The 18,915-nt window shown below is 34.9% G+C and overlaps 2 protein-coding genes across 9 annotated transcripts; one reads left to right on the top strand and one right to left on the bottom strand.

Annotated features, from left to right (window-relative positions):
• Positions 1-11,626: 11,626 nt before the first annotated feature.
• On the top strand, positions 11,627-17,380 carry LOC111880322 (metal tolerance protein B-like). Of its 7 annotated transcripts, none has more exons than XM_052766994.1 (5): positions 11,627-11,801; positions 12,143-13,789; positions 13,939-14,190; positions 14,269-14,585; positions 16,591-17,380. In XM_052766994.1, exon 2 carries the CDS (start codon positions 12,143-12,145, stop codon positions 13,250-13,252), a length of 1,110 nt encoding a protein of 369 aa, XP_052622954.1. In that variant the 5' UTR covers positions 11,627-11,801; the 3' UTR covers positions 13,253-13,789; positions 13,939-14,190; positions 14,269-14,585; positions 16,591-17,380. The 7 variants fall into 7 exon arrangements, with proteins under 7 accessions (XP_052622954.1, XP_052622952.1, XP_052622949.1 ...); XM_052766992.1 differs by having other exon boundaries at positions 14,264-14,585; XM_052766989.1 differs by having other exon boundaries at positions 13,939-14,585; positions 16,591-16,857; positions 16,967-17,380.
• LOC111880321 (ras-related protein Rab2BV) lies at positions 13,221-14,454 on the bottom strand. 2 transcript variants are annotated; one of them, XM_052766995.1, is made up of 3 exons: positions 14,366-14,454; positions 13,959-14,128; positions 13,221-13,857 (listed from the first exon to the last, which is right to left on the bottom strand). In XM_052766995.1, the coding sequence occupies exons 2-3, from the start codon at positions 14,121-14,123 to the stop codon at positions 13,372-13,374; spliced, it is 651 nt and encodes a 216-aa protein (XP_052622955.1). In that variant the 5' UTR covers positions 14,124-14,128; positions 14,366-14,454; the 3' UTR covers positions 13,221-13,371. The 2 variants fall into 2 exon arrangements, with proteins under 2 accessions (XP_052622955.1, XP_023732511.1); XM_023876743.3 differs by having other exon boundaries at positions 14,318-14,450.
• Positions 17,381-18,915: the final 1,535 nt, after the last annotated feature.

Below are 18,915 nucleotides of genomic sequence, written 5' to 3'. Positions count from 1 at the left end.
ACAGGGTTTCAGAACTAAATGAACAAATTGAAAGGAAGAAGTTTGGTGATGTTCTGACTCAAAGAACAAATCTTGATCCCACTATTAAAGTGAGATGCACCAAAACTAGGAACGAGTCACTGAAGCTTCACTTGGTAAGGAAGAAGTCTGAATATGAATACACTGGGGTTGTATTTGCCTCTGAGCTAATCAAATCTGGATACAACAAGTGGATGCAAATTTAAAAAATTGTTGATAAACACAAGGGTATTCATGCTCGGGATGTGAAGTCGGCAATTCAGTAGCTACTCAACAAAGTCAAGAAGTTGAACCTTGTGTCATCAGATGGTCCATCAAGACCATCCTCCTCAGGATGAACAGATGCTCCTAGACAGTCCAAGAATACCAAGTTTCTTCTTCCTTATGGAACTCAGTACATCAACAATGAATTACCAACGAGTGTTGAACATGTTCATTCGAGAACCAGAGCATGGGATTTTCTATATTAACAGTCAAAATCACATGTGCTTTCAACGCACTGATGATCTTCCTTCTGCTCCTACTGAAAATTTGTTTCATCTTAGCTTAGAAGGACTTAGTCACTTTGAACTGGAAAGAGGATATCGTGTGCTGATATCTCTGGAGCTTAGTAGAAGACCGAATGAACTTCAAATCGATGAATTCAGATGGATTAAGCCTGAGATCTTGAAAAAATCTGACAAGTTATACAATGGTTCTTCTGATGACTCTGAAGAAGAAGATTATTTTTGACATCATTAGATAGGGGGAGATTCTAAGGTCACACCTTATGGTCTAATGAGTTAAACTCTCTACACGCCATCTATCAGCGTCAACGTCTACATGCGGACAACGTTAATGTATCACGACTATCAACGTCAACTTAGTATAGTTATTCTATGTAATCTTTTGTATATTATGTAATGATATGTGTGTATATATATATATATATATATATATATATATATATATATATACATACATACATACATACATACATATATAGAATAGATAGTAGATCTGATATTCTTGTGATAAGGATCGTTTCTTAGTATAGCTTAGATACTATCTCGTTAATCAAGGGATATACTTGTATATATTAGTATATAATCCACATTAGGGAACACCCTAATGTAGAGAGTTCATCTTGGTGATTGTCTTTATGACAAACCGTCTTCTTGGTGAAGGCAAATCCTTCTTGGTGAAAGATAATTTGGAGAACTCTCTGTATTATTTAATTTCCGTTCTTTGTTCTTCTTAGATTAGTTTACTTCTGTTCTTTATACTTGAAGTGTATCTGATCGATACAAACCTTCACAGACCATGGTGTTAGAACCATGGTGGTATGCTTAAAGGGTCGAACCATGATGTGAAAGTCAGGGTGACCTAACATAACCCGACCATGGTGATATGGTTAAAGGGTCGAACCATGATGTGTGAGTCATGGTAACCTAACATGACTGACCATGGTGTTAGAACCATGATGGTATGTTTAAAGGGTCGTGTCACAACTGGCATTTTGCTAGGAAATTCTATTCCCATGTAAACATCATCCATTGAAAAAGGCTATACTTACTATACTCTATTCTCATTCAAATACATCTCATATGTTTAACTAAGGGTTGGAAACCCTAGAAATTCCGGCTCAAATTCATTATGGACTAGGATTCTCTTATTGGGCCTAATGGACCAATAAACTTTCAAATCGACTATTTGGGCTCTACTTGGACCCACAATCATGAAAATAGATTGTTTTGGGCCATGTGGGCCTAAAATAATTCATTTTTATCTCTAATAGGCCTTGTTGGGCCATAAACTCCATTTCTTTTATTCAAAAGGGGTCGTGAATCGTCCTTAAGCACAATGGGCCGAAAAATAATATTGGGGCTATGAAGTTCGATCAAAGCCAAGAAATTGTGCCCAAAACCATTTTTCTTCATCCCATTAGACCCATTTTCGGCCCAAGGTAAAAAAAAGAGGGTAAATTGCATGGTGACACATCATTTTTACATGTAGGGTTCCCATGCTAAATACCCTCCATGCAAAAACTAATCTCATGCATCAAGACTTCTATCACTTCAAACCTCTCTTCTCTTTTCCCCTCTCTCCTTCTTAATCTCGGCCATAGGGCCCAAAAATCACCAACACACTTATTTTACTTACAAATCTCTTAAGGAAAGCTCACAAGAACACTCCTACACTCTCCTCTAAATTTTCGAGAATTAGAGGATACTTCAAGAAATTCTTATTCAAGATCATCAACTTTGGTAAGTTCCCACTTAGATCTATGATATAATTTCTTGATCTCTTCAAATATCTCCTCTTACATCCATATATTTGTGGATTATGTTCTTAGAACCATCCACATCTTCAAGATCTTTTGAAGGAAGTAAGCTAGGCCAAAAACAACATCATCTTCTCATATCTCTTCATCAAAATCGAACCAAACCTCAAGGTGAGCTTCATACCCCCTATTTTTCAGTTTTTATAAGTTTTGTGGGGGGGGGGGGGAGGGGGGAATACAAGCAAATGTGTAGATCTATGAGTATATGTATGCTTTGTGTGATTTCTATGTTTATATATATATATATATATATATATATATATATATATATATATATATATATATATATATATATATTCTTATGTGATTGTGGTGTTGGATCTAGTCAAAAAGACCTTAAAACCGAGATCTACATTAAGTTGTATGAAATATGTATAAATTACATTATTTCACACAAATCATTTCTAAAAAATAACCAAGTTGGTTAATATGAACATCTTTGGGCTTAAAACCCATTTTTGGACTCAAAATGCTAAAAATATAAAACTAAAGGGCCCAAAATGTCAAAATACAAATTCTGAGGGATGAGATGAGTCAAAACATTTTCAAAAATGTATTTCCTGGAAATTTACCCTTTTGAAGGAATAAAATGTGAATTTTTAAACATAATGGGCCAAAAATGAACTTTTCGGCCCAATATAGCCCAAATTGCGAGATTTTTAATTTAGAGGTGCTGAAACTGCACTTTTCTGTAAAACAGGGGACTAATAGTGTACCAATTTCATTTTAAGGGTTAAAAATACTTTTCAAATTTAAGAGGGACCAAAAATGCAAAAAATTTCCATTTTGGGTCAAAATTGTAAAAATTGCAAAATTAGAGGTTTCAACCAAGAAAACTTCATTTTGAGGGACTAAAACTATTTTTCAAGTAAACTTGAGCTGAAAATTACCTTTTCAACAAGTTTTGATACTAAAGTGTCAAGAAAAATGGCTTAAGGACAAAAATGGAAATTCTTATATATAAAGGGTGAAAAGTGTAAATTTATACAAGAAAAGGGCTTCAAAAAGAAAAATTCAAAGGTTTTAAACAATAGATCCTTTATGACAAAATACTAGTACCACGATTTCCGACAAAATATAATACACCTTCAACACCAAAAATCGTTACCAAACGAATTGATTCGGTCTCGAATCAATAACGAATCAAAAATCTATTCACGACGATACTATAATACACATGTTGAAATTACGGGAAGTCAATACACACGTGGGAATTCACCAGACGTCGATACACCATCTTTGGGCCTGAAAGTTTCAAATCGTGCTTGCTGGGCCTAGCTAGCCCAATGACATGATCTTTAGGCCCGAAGGAAACGCGCTTACATGATACTGGGTCTTATACGACCTAATACCGTGTAAAAGGACTTTCAATAGCTCATGTGCTGTTGGGCCCCAAGGTTCCTTTGGTACTGCTAGCATAGTCGAGAATTCACAAATGCGAGTCGGGCCAAGGACCTTTCGCATTCACGATAGCCTTTAACGACTCGTGGAATTAACGGGGGCTTCGCACCTCTTTTCTTCCTAGGTTGTGGGGCTATGGGAAGTCAGGGTGGTTGGATTAGGTGAGTAGTACGAACGACGCCTAAGGGTTCGTTTGTATTGTCGTAAGCTAGCCATTTTCATTAATGCGTGATTACAACAACTCACCACCCTTAAATAATCCAATGTCACCTGGAATTATCGAATACACACGTCGCAACGGTATAACCAAATATAAAACGCGTAATTTAAAGTATTAGGAAAACATCAGGTTTTCCTAGGGGTTTCAACACTTACCCCTACGTGATGCATACCAAGTCTAACAATTTTTCACATTTATAGAAATAAACAAGCATACTTACGGATCTTCACACTTTTTCTTACTTACAATAATCTTTTCAGAAAATATCGGATTTTCTGGTGGTTTTTCCAAAATAATACAAAACATTATGTTTCAAACATTACTTATGAACTCACCAACATTTCATATGTTGACGTTTTCCAAAATACTTGTATTCTCAGGTAACAGGTAAATCGAAGGAAAAATGTACTCAGTGATGTCTTGTTGTTTGTTTAACTAGTATCGAACAATCTACTTTTGGGAATGTAATGTTTTGAAACAATGTACTAAATGTAAACAATACCAGTTGTAATATTTCAATGCATGGTGATGAATGATGTTATGTTTCATGTATATTCACTGTGATGGTATTCAATTGAGTCACAACAGACCTCGGACGTTTCCGCCGTCTGGTTCGGGGGTGTGACAGGTCGAACCATGATGTGTGAGTCATGGTGACCTAATATGACCGGACAATAGTGTTAGAACCATGGTGGCTTAGCTCCTTACAAAGTTTGATACGAAACTAAAAGTGTACTTCATTAAGATAAGTTGGTCCAATACAGCTAGATTTCTTAAATCTCATATGTTTTTCTCATGAAAGACAATTCAAAGATAAAAAAAAGGAGAGAGAAAACCTCCTTCACCTGCTCTTATTAGCTAGGTTATTGCTACTTTAGGCCCTTCCGAGGGGTGGACCTTGTCATAGAAATGAAAAACACACAAATTATGCATGTTCCATGTTCTAGGTAGTCTCATCCCTTCCATGTTTTCCAATACATACGACATATTGTGTCTGGCCTCTACCACCTTATATGGTCCCTCCTAATTGGGAATTATCTGCTCCATGGGTTCCTTCCTGCTAGCTTCGTTCTTCCTGAGTACCATATCACCGAACTTACATGCCCTTCCCCTCACTCATTTATTGTGATACCCTTCTACTAAACTCTTGTATGCAGCCTGACGTATGGCCGCATTTTCACGTCTTTCGTCAAGTAAATCCTTATACTCTCTTAAGTTGGTGGAATTGGTCTCGATGTTCAGCTACATGGTTAGAGTGGTTTGGATAGCCTTCACTATTGTTTAGTTCGTAACTTCTACTTGCCCGTTTGCTTGAGGGTGGGCTACTGACGTGAAATTTTGCTTAATACCCTTGTCTTGACACCACTTTTTGAACGAATTATCTGAAACCATTTCTCATTGTCACTTATGATTGTGTGAGGCAACCGAAATCATCATACCATTTGTCTCCATACGAATTTAATGATCTTCTTCCCTGATATGATAACGATCGGCTCTGATGTTACCCATTTTGTGAAGTAGTCCGTGGCAACTATCAATAATTTCACTTTTCATGGGGCTTCAGGGAATGGACTGATGATATCAATCCTCCACTACATGAAGGGCCATGGACTAGAGATACTCATCATAGGAGCCGAAGGCAAGGTCGACACGTTGGAATGTATTTGGCAACAATGGCATTTCTGAACCGATTCATTTGTGTCTTTAGTCATAGTAGGCCAGATATACCATGTGCGTAGGATCTTTTGCACCACTGCTCGAGATTCCACGTGACTCCCACATATTCCATCATGAATTTCCTCAATCACATTTCGGGCTTCTTCCATAGTCAAGAACTTCAACCATGGGGTCGAGTAGCCCTTTCTGTACAACCTACCCTTATACATGGTATAGTTGGTTGCGTTAACTCGTACTTTTCGGGCGTCTTTTTTCTCATCGGACAACATGTCGCTTTGAAGGTATTGTGTCATTGGTACCATCCATCGACCAGCTTCTTCATTCAAATTCATTATTTCCTCTGAGTTTTCTTCTATACTTTTTCTTTGGAGAACTTCCACCAAAATATTTTTCGGAAGATGGTCAAACACTATCGTAGCCAACTTACTCAAGGCATCTGCTTCCTTGTTCCTTGATCGAGGGATCTAGATTATGTCAATTTTTTTAAAATGTTTGATCAACTCTCTTTCTTTCTCCAGGTACCTCATGATGTAGGCCTCTTTAGCCTAAAAATCCCTGTTTATTTGATTTTCCACCAGGCGAGAGTCTATAAACACCCGAACCTTCTACACTCCAACTTCCAAGGCAATTTGTAACCCAACAAGCAATGCCTCGTATTCTGCTTCATTGTTTAAGAATTTGAAGTCGAAACATAATGTGTAGGTTAAGCGGTCCTCATTTAGACTGATGAGAATGATACCCACTCCTAAACCATCATGGCTCAAAGCCCCATCTACATACATCGTCCAGGGGATTTGCAGGTCGTTCCTTTGTTGAGTTAGGCACAACCTTGTTGGGTTGGTGTTTGGTGTCGCCACTACCCATGTGCTAGTGGTTTCTTCATCTGTCATTTCAGTCAGAAAGTCTACTATGGCTTGAGCCTTCATGCTTGCCCTTGGTCGGTAACATATTCTCCTAGCTCGACGACCCACTTTGTCATTCGATTCGAGCATTCAGGCTGCATCAGAATTTGTCTGAAGGGTTGATTTGTTAAAACGGAGATGGGGTGTGCGGGAAATACCTTTTCAACCTCATTGTTGTATATACAGTAATGTCAACATGATATTTTCAATAATAGAATAATTTAGCTTTACTCCTTGTAGAATCTAGCTTACGAAGTAAATAATTACATGCTTCTTGTCTCTCTCAGCCATGATTGCTACACGTATACCTTCTCTATTAGAAGATAGGTATACGGATAAAGGTTCCCCGACCTTAGGGCTAGCTAGTGTAGGAATTCTTCCCAAGTTTTTTTTCAAATTTACCATGGATTTCTATGCCTCGTCCATCCAAGTGATGGTTCCCTTCCCCAAGTGATTTTTGAGGGATTGGAAGAAAGGAAGTGATTGTTCTGCTGACTTTGCTATGCATCTCCCTAGGACGACCATCTTCCCATTCAAACTATGCACCTCCTTGACAGTTCTAGGACTTATGGTGCTTATCAATTCCTTGACTTTATCTGGGTTGGCTTTGATCCATTGAGTGGACACGTTGTGTCCCAAGAACTCTCCCTTATGGACCCCGAAAACACAATTTTTTGGGTTTAGTTTCATGTTGGTCTCTCTTAGGTGAACCATCATCTCCTCAATATCCCTTAGTAACTCGATGTCTTCTTGATTTTAATCACCATGTTGTCGACATATACCTCTACTATCTGACCTATTTTCTTCTCGAATACCATATCAACTAGCCTTTGGTAAGTCGCCCCTACGTTCCTTAATCCAAAAGGCATTTTATGATAGCAAAATGTTCCATTTTCTGTGTAAAAGCCATTTTATCCTCATCCTCCTTCACCATCTGCACCTGGTGATATCCTTTGTATGCATCCAGGAATGACTTCCATTTATGACCTCCCAAATATTTTATCTTTTGTTCTATTTCTGGGAGCGGGTAGCTATCCTTCGCGCTAGCTTTGTTTAGACTGGTGAAATCCACGCACATTCGCATCGACCCATCACTTTTTGTCACCAGGACCCGATTTGCAATCCAAACCGGGAATTGGGTAGCCTAAAATACCCCCATATGGACTATTTTTGCAACCTCTTGGTTCACGACATCATTCTACTCCCTTGTTATTGTCCTCTTCTTCTGTTTGATCGGTGGGAAGCTGTGATTGATGTTCAAGAGATGTTCAATGATGACGCTGGGGATCCTAGTCATGTGCTCCGACTGAACCTTTGATGATTAGTGGTTTGGTTCCTTGATGCCTAAGGGTAATGGGATCATTCGAGGAAAAATCCAACCCAACCCACTTTCTCTTCTTTATTGGTTGCTTATTATCTCCAAACCGTAGCATCATCACCTCAGTATCATATACCATTTCTTCATTCTGAGCCTATGGGACTTCCCTGTTCGGGTCCCCTTTACCTCTCTTTTTTTCTCCTTCTTCAAACCTTCGCAATCGACAGTCACACGCCCTAGCTTTTTGTGTAAATCGCAGTATTGATCGGGATCTCGGATGTATCTTCTTTAGGCCTTTCTGTTGTTATCTTATTTTCATCTCTTTCTGCGGTCTTACATCATATGCTTCATGTCTATAGGGGTTAGACCTACTGCGGTACTCTCCCCTATCTAGTCGCTCTGTACAAGAATATCTTCTTGTTATGTCGGGGTTGTCCCGACCGAGTGTTTGAGCCAGCGTCGGGGCTATTTCCTTACGTTCTGAGGGATTCATCCTTTTTTCCATGCATATTTTTTTGCGCGCTTTCATCATCTTGTTTAAGAAACCAATTAACTTTCCTAAGTAACCCTTCTGCATTATTCCAATCTCGTCCTACTAATTTACAGAAGAGCTCTCCTTATAATAACCCAAATGTGAAAGTCGCTATGATCATCAGATCGTCTCTAGTAGATATTCTTCTGCTTATCTCGTTGAATCGCTTAAAATAGGCCTTGCTCGACTCTCCTTCTCTTTTCTGCATGAAAATATTGCATGGGCTTGCTGCTGGAATCTCCTTTATTGTATGAATCTATTTTAGAACTTTTGGAATAACTCCTCGAAGCTGTCGACGCTCCTCGGGGGAAGACTAGCTAGCTATTAAGGGGTGACCCGTCAAGGGTTCCTGCGAAGTATAAACACCACAGTTTTGAATTTGTAGGAATAATCTTTATTGCCCACTGAAAATTGGACACATGACCGTCTGGGTACCCTGTGCCGTCATAGGGCTTCACTCTAGGTCCTTTCAAACCCACGGGAATAGGTGTGTCACTTATGTCATCAGTAAACGGGTTTCTGAAGTTTAGCTTTCCCAGTGATCTGTTGTATTCTTTTTGTTTGACCTTTTTCATGTGAATCTTTAAGTTTCTGTCTTTCTTGCATGTATGATTTCCTTCCTTCTTCCTCCATTTCCTTTCCAGTTGCTGCACTTAAACGCCATGTATGCACCGATACTTGGTCATCGTTTTCTCTTTTGCATGTTGGCTTCTTCTCCTTGTCCCCATATGACCTCTTCATGGGTTTGAATCGTTGGGACTCCTCAAAGTCCTTCATATCTTACTCATTTTGCAGTTCTTCCTTAAGAGAAGGTACATTTGTATCTCTCACTAGTGTTACAATCTGTGGTGTTTTGCCTTGTGCTTCTAACGGTTGCATCCTCGTGAACGGACTGTTATTGACGTTTTTATAGGATTTCTGGTGGTGACCATTCGTTATGGGTCCCATAGATAACGCCACATGATGCATATCCAGATTTTGGTCCTCAATGATCCCGTAACGCCGGTGATGTAGAAGCTACAAATCCTGAGATAACAACACACGTGAGTCGTTCACCGGGAATGCTCCCGGAGAACACTCTGATGATAAAGTCAGGAAAAGATAGAGTGAATAGTGTTTTGTGTAAATGTAAGTTCGAGTACTTTTTCATACCTTTACCTACCTACCGAGGCTCTCTTTATATCAGCTCATCTTAGGAATAAGCGATCCGAAATGTATTGTGCATACGAGGGTGTAATCCTCATAATGCTCCCGTTGTCGAACATATAAGAATGGTACTAAAGAGGAGTCACCAATCATGTCAGTTTGTTATTGGAGAGTCGTTAGAGGCCTTAAGTATTGTACGACATGACCTTTGTCAGGATTATTAGTTGTATACCCGTTGCTTGTACATAATGCTTGTTCTCTTAACCTTACTTCCTTTTCGTGGTTCAATAGCCTCGATAGGTATAGCTCCACGAATCATGTGTCGGCCCTCCGAATGTGGTTCGAAGGTACATGCCTCAGCAAATCAAGCCTTAGTGCCCTGAATGTAGTTTGGAGGTACATACCTCACTAACCAGGTATATACCTCATTAAGCAACATATTTCACCGTCTTCGTCATACAAGATTAACGCGTCATGCAATCGGCATTTCAACATACTTCATTACTGATTATGTTCCGGTTGTTACCAATTTTCCTTCTAACTTCAACTAAACATATCTTTCTCATCTTATATTCAATTTCTATGAACTTTATATCGTCACCAAGGAAAGCTCTTAACAACCCCATTACGTCATTTATGACTTAATACACATGAAGTTAAATCCATTAAGTCACAAAGTAACTACCAAAATGTAAAATTTTACATTTTACCCATGTGGTCTAAATATACAATTAGTGGCTTAAATCACTCAAACCAACATAATAAGTCATCATAAAGATAACTTTTAACATATTTCAACTAATTCATAATACTAAATCTTTATAATCTCATCACTTTCATAAAAATGACCAAATTACGATTTTAATCCAAATCTTTTACATTTTTTAGGAATGTTACATGTAGTTTCAGTTTATATTTTTATGTTTTTGATATATCAGTTTTAACTATTAAACTTCTTAATAATGTAGATATATTTTTTTTTTGTAAATATTAAAAACTTATTATAACTTGAATTAATCACTTGAGAGATAAAAAGTTTTAAATACAAATGCTTTGGGATAAAAGTTTTTTTTTTGTTCTTTTTATCAATTTGCATCGGAGATGCTCTATCTAGTAAAATATACTCATTAAATATTAAATAAAACTATACAAGAACATATTAGAATTATAACCATTCATCGGTTAAGTCGATGATCTAAAATTATATATTTTTTTAAGAAATGTTCAATATCCTCCAACTAAATATTTATATTTGAAAATTAAATACCATTTACTTTTTCTTTATTCATATATTAGTTTATAACCTGTGGGAACCACGGTTATAAAATTAATTAATTTTTTATAGTAAAAAATCAAAATTATTAATTAATTATTTTAAATAAATTATTAATTAAGAGATTTTTTTAGTTATATAAATTTTAATCATTGATTTAAATAAATATGTGAAATTCTGTCATTTTATAACTTGTATTAATTTTATTTTAATTTTTATTCTAATATTATTAATTTAATGTAATTAGAATAGAAAATTTAAAATTTGAAATGGAGTTGACAAGTGGCATGCATTAATTAAAAGATATAATAAGATGACACATGACAAAAGGAGAATAAAATATACATTAATTAGGAGGCCTAATAGGATGACACATGTCAAAAGTAGAATAAAACTATTTTTTTTATTAGAATAAGAATTCATATTCATATAAAACAATGACATGTAGAATCCATTGATTTTCTATCTTAAGTTTTTATTTTTTAGTTTAGATATTTTGTCTTGATCATGAATATGAAGATTAATAGGAATAAAAGGTAAAAAAATATTTGATTTCTTTTCACATTTGTACTGGATCACAATAATTGTTAAAATCAAATCATGAGATTATAGAAAAAATGGTTTAACAAGCATGTCAGTTATTAAATAGGGTAGAGGTAGATGATGACATATGAGAATAAAGTAGGGAGATTTTTTTTAATATAAATATGAAATTAGAAGATTAGAAGTTTGAAAAAAAAAAACTTGTTTAAAAAAACAAGATGTTTAGAAGTTTGAAAAAAATATTGTTCAAAAAACAAGTTGTTTTACACGTTTTACAGGTGTGGATAGCATGACCCTTTCGTAATTGTCATTAACATATGAACAGACCAATGCAAATTGAGACAATCGCGACCTTTAATACGAATTCATTCAGATCGGAACTTCTGAACTCTAACTAGGGTTTTCGTCCAAGTTTCTCCATTTCAATTTCATCAGATCATACTCAAAGGTAATAAGTCAACCCAAAATTTCGCTCTATCATTACATATCTTTGTTTTGATCTCTCCGATTATTTTAAGCTCAATATGTTGCTCGAATCCGCTAATTTGATCAAATAATAGTTGGTATTCATCAATCCCACGAGTCAAACTCAAAGTTCGAACCTCGTCCGAACACCATTAATCGTTTTTTTTTTGGACTGCTGGTGTATGATTTGAAGCTTAAGTATTAACAGATCTATGTTATTGTTGAATCATCGGTAGTTATGATTGTTTTCTTAAGGTTTTGTTCAAAATATGAATGATTCGAAGTTAAAATATGAGATCTGATCGCCTTAATTTACTAATGTAGATGGAACATCATCATATTGCAATTCCGATTCCAGTCACAGATCACCATCTCCCAGAACTGGAAATGGTAAAAGCTTCGAAGCTGAAAAAACTCTGTTGTGATCGTTGTTGCTATTTCTCCAAACAAGAACATAATGTTTCTGATTCAGAACAACGATCCAGATCTACAGCCAAGCTCTCTGGACTCATATTGTTTTACATAATCGCTATGGCAGTTGAGATTATCGGAGGTTTAAAATCAAATAGTTTAGCCGTTCTTTCAGATGCAGCTCATTTACTCACTGACATTGGTGGATTCTCAATCTCTCTGGTTTCTGTTTGGGCTTCAGTTGGGAGAGCAACTCCACATCAGTCATTTGGATTCAGTCGAATCGAGGTTTTGGGTGCTCTTTTATCTGTACAAATGATTTGGGTCATTTCTGGGTACTTGATCTTCGAAGCAATCAAAAGAATCGTTCATAAACAATCAGACGTGAATGGTGGATTGATGTTTGCCATTTCAGCTTTTGGTTTTGTAATCAACTTCATCATGGTCATCTGGCTAGGTCATGACCATGCTCATGATCATGGCCATGGTCATGATCATGATCATGATCATGGGCATGATGTGAATGAAGAAGAGAGTTCAAATCTGGTGGAGTCAACTTCTAAAGGAAAGAGTGGGAGAATGAACATAAACATTGAAGGGGCATATTTACATGTGATATCGGATATGATTCAATCGATTGGAGTGATGATAGCTGGATTGGTGATATGGGTGAAACCAGATTGGTTAATGGTTGATTTGGTTTGTACTTTGATCTCCTCTGTTTTTGCTCTAGCTACAACTCTACCAATGGTTAAAAACATAATTTCTATATTAATGGAGAGCACACCAAGTGAATTCGATGTTGTTAGTTTGAAAAAAGATTTAAACAGCATCAATGGAGTTGATGATGTTCATGATCTACATGTGTGGGCAATCACAAGGGGAAAAATAGTATTATCTTGTCATGTAATAATCGAAACAAATATCGATTCAAATGAAATTCTTCACAAAGTTAAAGATTTATGTGAAGGTAGATACGGAGTTCATCATGTAACTGCACAAATTGAATCTTTATCTTTATAATAATAATAATAACATATCCTTAAAAGTTAAAACATACACTTTCACAATTCACAGTTTCACACTATTTCCTTTATGTAAAAGAACAAGAAGCAAGAACTAAAAATACCGAATCTTGGCTCTCAAGATGAACAACAGCTCTTTGTGGTGGCAGATGAGGAGACAGAGTCACCGACATTAATGGTGGTCCCTTTTCCAGGTGCACCACCGACTGCTTCTTGCGTTGCTAATGCTTTTTTGCTAATGATGTGATAGATTTCGGTCAAAACAGTTTGAAATGCTTTCTCGATGTTATATGATTCAAGTGCTGATGTTTCGAGAAATGAAAGGCCTTCTTTTTCAGCAAATGATTTGCCATCTTGTTCATCCACTGCTCGGAGGTGCTCCAGATCGGATTTGTTTCCGGCCATCATTACAACGATATTGGCGTCGGCGTGGTTTCTCAGCTCATTCAACCACCGCTGGACATTATCAAAAGTTGGCTTCTTAGTAATGTCGTACACAAGAAGAGCTCCTACTGCGCCTCGATAATAAGCACTTGTAATCGCTCTGTACCTTTCCTGTCCTGCTGTGTCCCATATCTGTGCCTTTATTGTTTTTCCCTCAACCTGTGATCAAATCATGGATCCAACTTATAGCAAATACAGAAAATTTTAAATAAGTTATAATGATTGTGTTTGTGATTGTAGATCTGGGAAAGAATTGAAACCTGGAGAGTTCTGGTAGCAAATTCGACGCCAATGGTGGCTTTGGACTCTAGGAAGAACTCGTTCCTGGTAAACCTCGACAAAATATTGGTTTTTCCGACGCCGGAGTCGCCAATTAAGACGATCTTGAGTAAGTAATCGTAATCATGATCTATCTTGCTAGCCATTAAACCTGAAGAGTGAAGAAAGAGAAAAAGATCGAAGTTGCTTCAGATCAGTTATCAGTATGCCGAGGTAGATCTAGCTTAGCACATTATTTGATTTGGATTTGGATCAAAATCTAGAAATTGATTTTATATTTATATAGAATAGAAGTCGAGTGATAGAAGATGAATGCAGATTCTGCGTGTGAAAATCTTACAGCGTAGCGGAGAGATCGGGGAGAAAGTAGAAATGTGGATGTTATCACCTGGCAAAATTAACGGAGAAATGGGACAAAAAATAAGTGAAAGAAAGTAAGGAATTGGAAACCGCCGACAACAAATATCAAAATGTATGAAAACGATGCAAATCAGTCTGAAACTATATATATAATTGGGCTTAGGCCCATGACCAAAAGATCCCGGGAACCAATAGGCTGTGGACCACCAACGAGGCAACTATAACTCCCGTCACCCCGCCGACACCAGGTATAATATTTAGACAAAGTTATGCAAGTTTTCATATGGTTAAAGGGAGTTTTTAAGGAAGGTGATTGAAAAATATTTACCATTTTTAAGGAATGAAAATATTTACCATTTTAGTATATTTTGAAAAATATTTATTATATTAGTATTATTTTCATTTTTCTTTACTTTTCAGTTTTATTAATGGTTTTTTATTTTAAATATTCGTTTTTTTTATTTTCTCTTTTATTTTACCTTTTTATTATTTTGCTATTTTTTTTAAATAACATTTATTATTATTTTTTATTTTTTACTATTTTTCTTTTTAATTAACAATTTTTTTTTATGTTTCTTATTTTAAATATCCATTTTTCTTATACAAACCTTTAACCATCAAATTTTAGTCATCATAAATTAAACGTACAATATATTTTAACGTATAATATATTTTAAGGTATAACATTAAACTCATTGTTTGTTAAAAAAAAAACACCACAGTTAAACAAATCAGTGTGTCTATTGTTTCCGTGTTTCAATCAGCATATGTTGGTGTGAATTGTGATCAAAAGATTCAAAACAACATCAAGCAATTAGGAAGTTTTGAAGTAACCAAATTTTAACATTTTAGATGGTTTAATTATATACAAATAATAATTTAAAAATCCATATCAACAACAAAATCTATGCCAACCAAATAATTGTCTAAATCTAACACCGGTAATGAGTTTAACTAGCAAAATATTCATATAAATGGAAAATATTCATATAAATGGATCAACAATAATTATGGTCGCTATATATAGTTATATACAATGCATATTGAAATGATATTAAGCCTCCTTATTATAAGTTTTGGGATTTTTTTTTTCATTTATCTTTGGATTCAAATTTATATTTGGATTCAAGTATAGTTTTGGGATAATTGTTTTGAACGTAGTGATATTGAAAATTATAACATTTTCTTTGTGACTTGAAAATATATTTTATTTTTGATATATTATAAAATAATTTAGCAATCAAAACGTGATGTTTGTTTTTTTTTTTTGTTTACAATTAATTATTTGGTATTTGTTAAAGTTCAAGCTAATTGTGATTTTTTTTTATGACAAATAATGTTTGAGTTTTTTTTAGTTGTGGTATTTTTTTTTGTAACAAACAATGAGTTTTTTTTCCTTAAAAACATTGTATGTATAATGTTGGAGTTTTGCACCTTAAAATATATCGTATGTTTAATTTACGATGGCTAAAATTTGATGGTTAAAGGTTTGTAAGAAAAACGGATATTTAAAATAAAAAAATAAAAATAAAAAACATAAAAAAAATTATTTAAAAAAACAGTAATAAAAGAAAATAAATAAAATAAAAACTGTTATTTAAAAAATAATAAAATAGTAAAAAGGTAAAATAAAAAAGAAAAAAAAATCAGATATTTAAAATAAAAAACCATTAAGAAAAGCTGAAAAGTAAAGAAAAATAAAAACAATACTAATATGGTAAATATTTTCTAAAGCACACTAAAATGGTAAATATTTTCTTCAATAACCCTATTATGGTTAAAAACTCTGGTTAATGGGTAATGTTAGAAACTTCTACGTATTCGATCCCTGTTGTTTATTTATTTATTTACTTTTTAACTTGGCTGGTCTTTTATTATATAAAAGAAAAGTATTTTATTTTTAGGTAACATTTTTATATATTGTTTATATTCTTCTTGATTAAAACAAAAAAGAACACAATCAAGAATACATACTAATAAAATGAAGTAATGAACATATTTGTTAACAAACAAATTATTTTCTCATAATTTGAATAATTCCACTAAGTATATAACACAAATAAGTTAAGGGTTATGAATGTGGGCTAACTATACATGAGTCATAGAGAAAATGACTTATGAAGGTAACTAACTATTTCGATTGTCTATATATAGGTAATGTTTTTTTTGTTCTCATTAATGAAACCAACTTGTTATTTATGTTCATATTTAGGTAATATGACCGACTATTACCTGTTTTTGCTTATGTGGCAGCCATCTGTCACGTGACTTGAATACGTTGCACCTACGTGGCATTGTAAATATATTCTCTTCGTTTGCAATATAAAAAGTCATTCAATTACACCCCTGATTTTGAACCCTAGATCGACGATGGCTTCTTCTTCCTCATCTTATTCTTCAAAACGACAAGATGAATTTTAAGCTGATCATCCACGTGATTGCAACTTACCATCTTGTGTGAAGACTTCAAGAACCCTTGACAACCCTTGAAGAAAATTTAGAGTTTGTCAAAACTCGATGGTAACCAGTATTGTTGAATACGTTGCAACTTTCTTCTTCTTCATCTTGTTGGATACCCTTTCTTTTTCTTCATCCTTTAATTTAACATTTTTTTTAATTTTTCTTCAAGAATGGAAGAAGTCCAAGCTGTAAATTCTGGCAATGGTTGGATGAGGATGAAGGGAGGACAGATGGAAGAAAGCCTTACTGGAGGAAACCAGAAGAAAGCTGTAATTTAATCTTGAAAATTTGCACTTTGGAGAATGAAATCAACATATGTAGGATGAAGATCGAACAAGAAAACAACAACAATTTGGTTAATAGACAGGAATTGGACAAAGTCAAGTGGAAGTTGTTTACTCACAAATCGGCACTGATTTTGTTATTTGTATTGTATGTGAAAATGTTGATTTGATTGTAGTTCATGATGTATTAGGGTTGAATGATGTAGTTCATGATTGAAACTTGATTGGTAATGAATGGATGTAGTCCACCTGTTATTGTGTATGCTTATGTATGTAATGAATGGATGGAACTTTTGTTACATGTTTTTGCTTCTGATGTTTTTGTTACATGTTTAGAATGAAAAATAATTAAACACTGGAATGGTATACATTGAAACACTAGGATGTAATATAATCTAACATAGGAATGTAACATTGGATTCCCAAGAAACATTGTTTACAAAACATTGGAATTTAACACAGTTACACATGCATTACTGTCAAAAGATACACACAAGATTCCAAAAGTAACACATATGACTAGACACAAGTCCAAAAGTTACACATATTACTAGACAAAAGATTCCCAGTCAATGATGCCAAAAAATAACCAATTGTCAAATTCTATTCCAATTCCATTGGATTTTCACCACTACTCTCATGCTTCCCCTCCCACTTCTTTCTTATTTGAATTTTTGTGATTCTTTCTAAAGGTTTCCTTCTTCTCTTTCCCTATAGAACTTGAAATGCTGGTACTTCCATCATATGCTCCTCTTCCATTGGATCTTGAACTGCAGCCTGTCCTTGGTCATCTTGTCCAACTGGATCTTGAACTTCAAGTTCAAGTTCTTCACCTTCTTGACCATCACCCTGTCCTTCAGCATCAACTTCTACTTGATCTACAACTGCAGCCTGGTATTCACCTTCTTCAACTTCAACTTCAACAAGTGCTTCAACCCCTCCAACTTCAACCTGTTCTTCAACTTCAACCTCAGGTTGGTCTACATCTTCATATGTATGATTACCTTCTTCAAAATCAACTTCATAAGACTCCACCTCACTGTCAGGCTCCCTTTGAACTTCACTGTCACTATCACTTTCCACATCAACTTCTTGATTTAATTCAACTTTCACTTTACCTGTTATGAAATAATTCAAATGTTAGAATTAGAAGTTGTTATAATGTAATCAAAAGGTAAAGGAGGATAAATACCTTTTTGTTGGCTTTTTTATTTTTTTGACTTTGGCTTTGGATTAGATGATTCCCCAATTGGTTTTTGAGGACATTTTGCTTTATTATGCCCTAATTCTCTGCATATGTTTCATCTTATAACAATTCCCTTTTTTGAGACTATATGCTTATTGCCCTTTAGTTCACTCTCAATCTGATCCCTTTTCCTTTTTGTTGATGGTCTTCCTGGCATCCTTCTCTTTTGGGGAGGCAATGGTTTGATGTAATCCACATCAGACCACATATCACTACCATTTAGTGGCTTAATGGTGTACATGTAGGCATTACAAAACATTGTTGTGGTCAGCCATGGTGATACATAGTCCTCTGGATCCCTATTGAGGTTTGAAATTGCAGTATATGCATGTACACAAGGGTAACTAGTTAATTGTCAGCCTCTACATCCACATGTTTTCTTACCAAGGTCTACAACATATGCATCATGTAAAAGTCTCACTTCAAATTGTTGATAACCAGATGGTACAACTCTCTAAAATATGTCCACACACACTTAAATGTAAGTATATACAATTGAATGTCAGACATATATATATATATATATATATATATATATATATATATATATATATATATATATATATATATATATATATATATATATAT

This window comes from Lactuca sativa, chromosome 8 (genome assembly GCF_002870075.4).
Source record: "Lactuca sativa cultivar Salinas chromosome 8, Lsat_Salinas_v11, whole genome shotgun sequence".
Lineage (NCBI taxonomy): Eukaryota > Viridiplantae > Streptophyta > Magnoliopsida > Asterales > Asteraceae > Lactuca > Lactuca sativa.
Note: the sequence above shows the minus strand (reverse complement) of the source record. Positions and strands in the feature narration are given on the sequence as shown.

What these genes read in the sequence shown, in the direction of transcription:
- LOC111880322 (XM_052766994.1), top strand. Translation starts at nt 12,143, where the DNA reads ATGGAACATCATCATATTGCAATTCCGATTCCAGTCACAGATCACCAT.
- LOC111880321 (XM_052766995.1), bottom strand. Translation starts at nt 14,123, where the DNA reads ATGGCTAGCAAGATAGATCATGATTACGATTACTTACTCAAGATCGTC. An exon ending in TTGCTACCAGAACTCTCCAG is followed by an intron (nt 13,858 to 13,958) that starts GTTTCAATTCTT and finishes ATTTGATCACAG; the next exon opens with GTTGAGGGAAAAACAATAAA.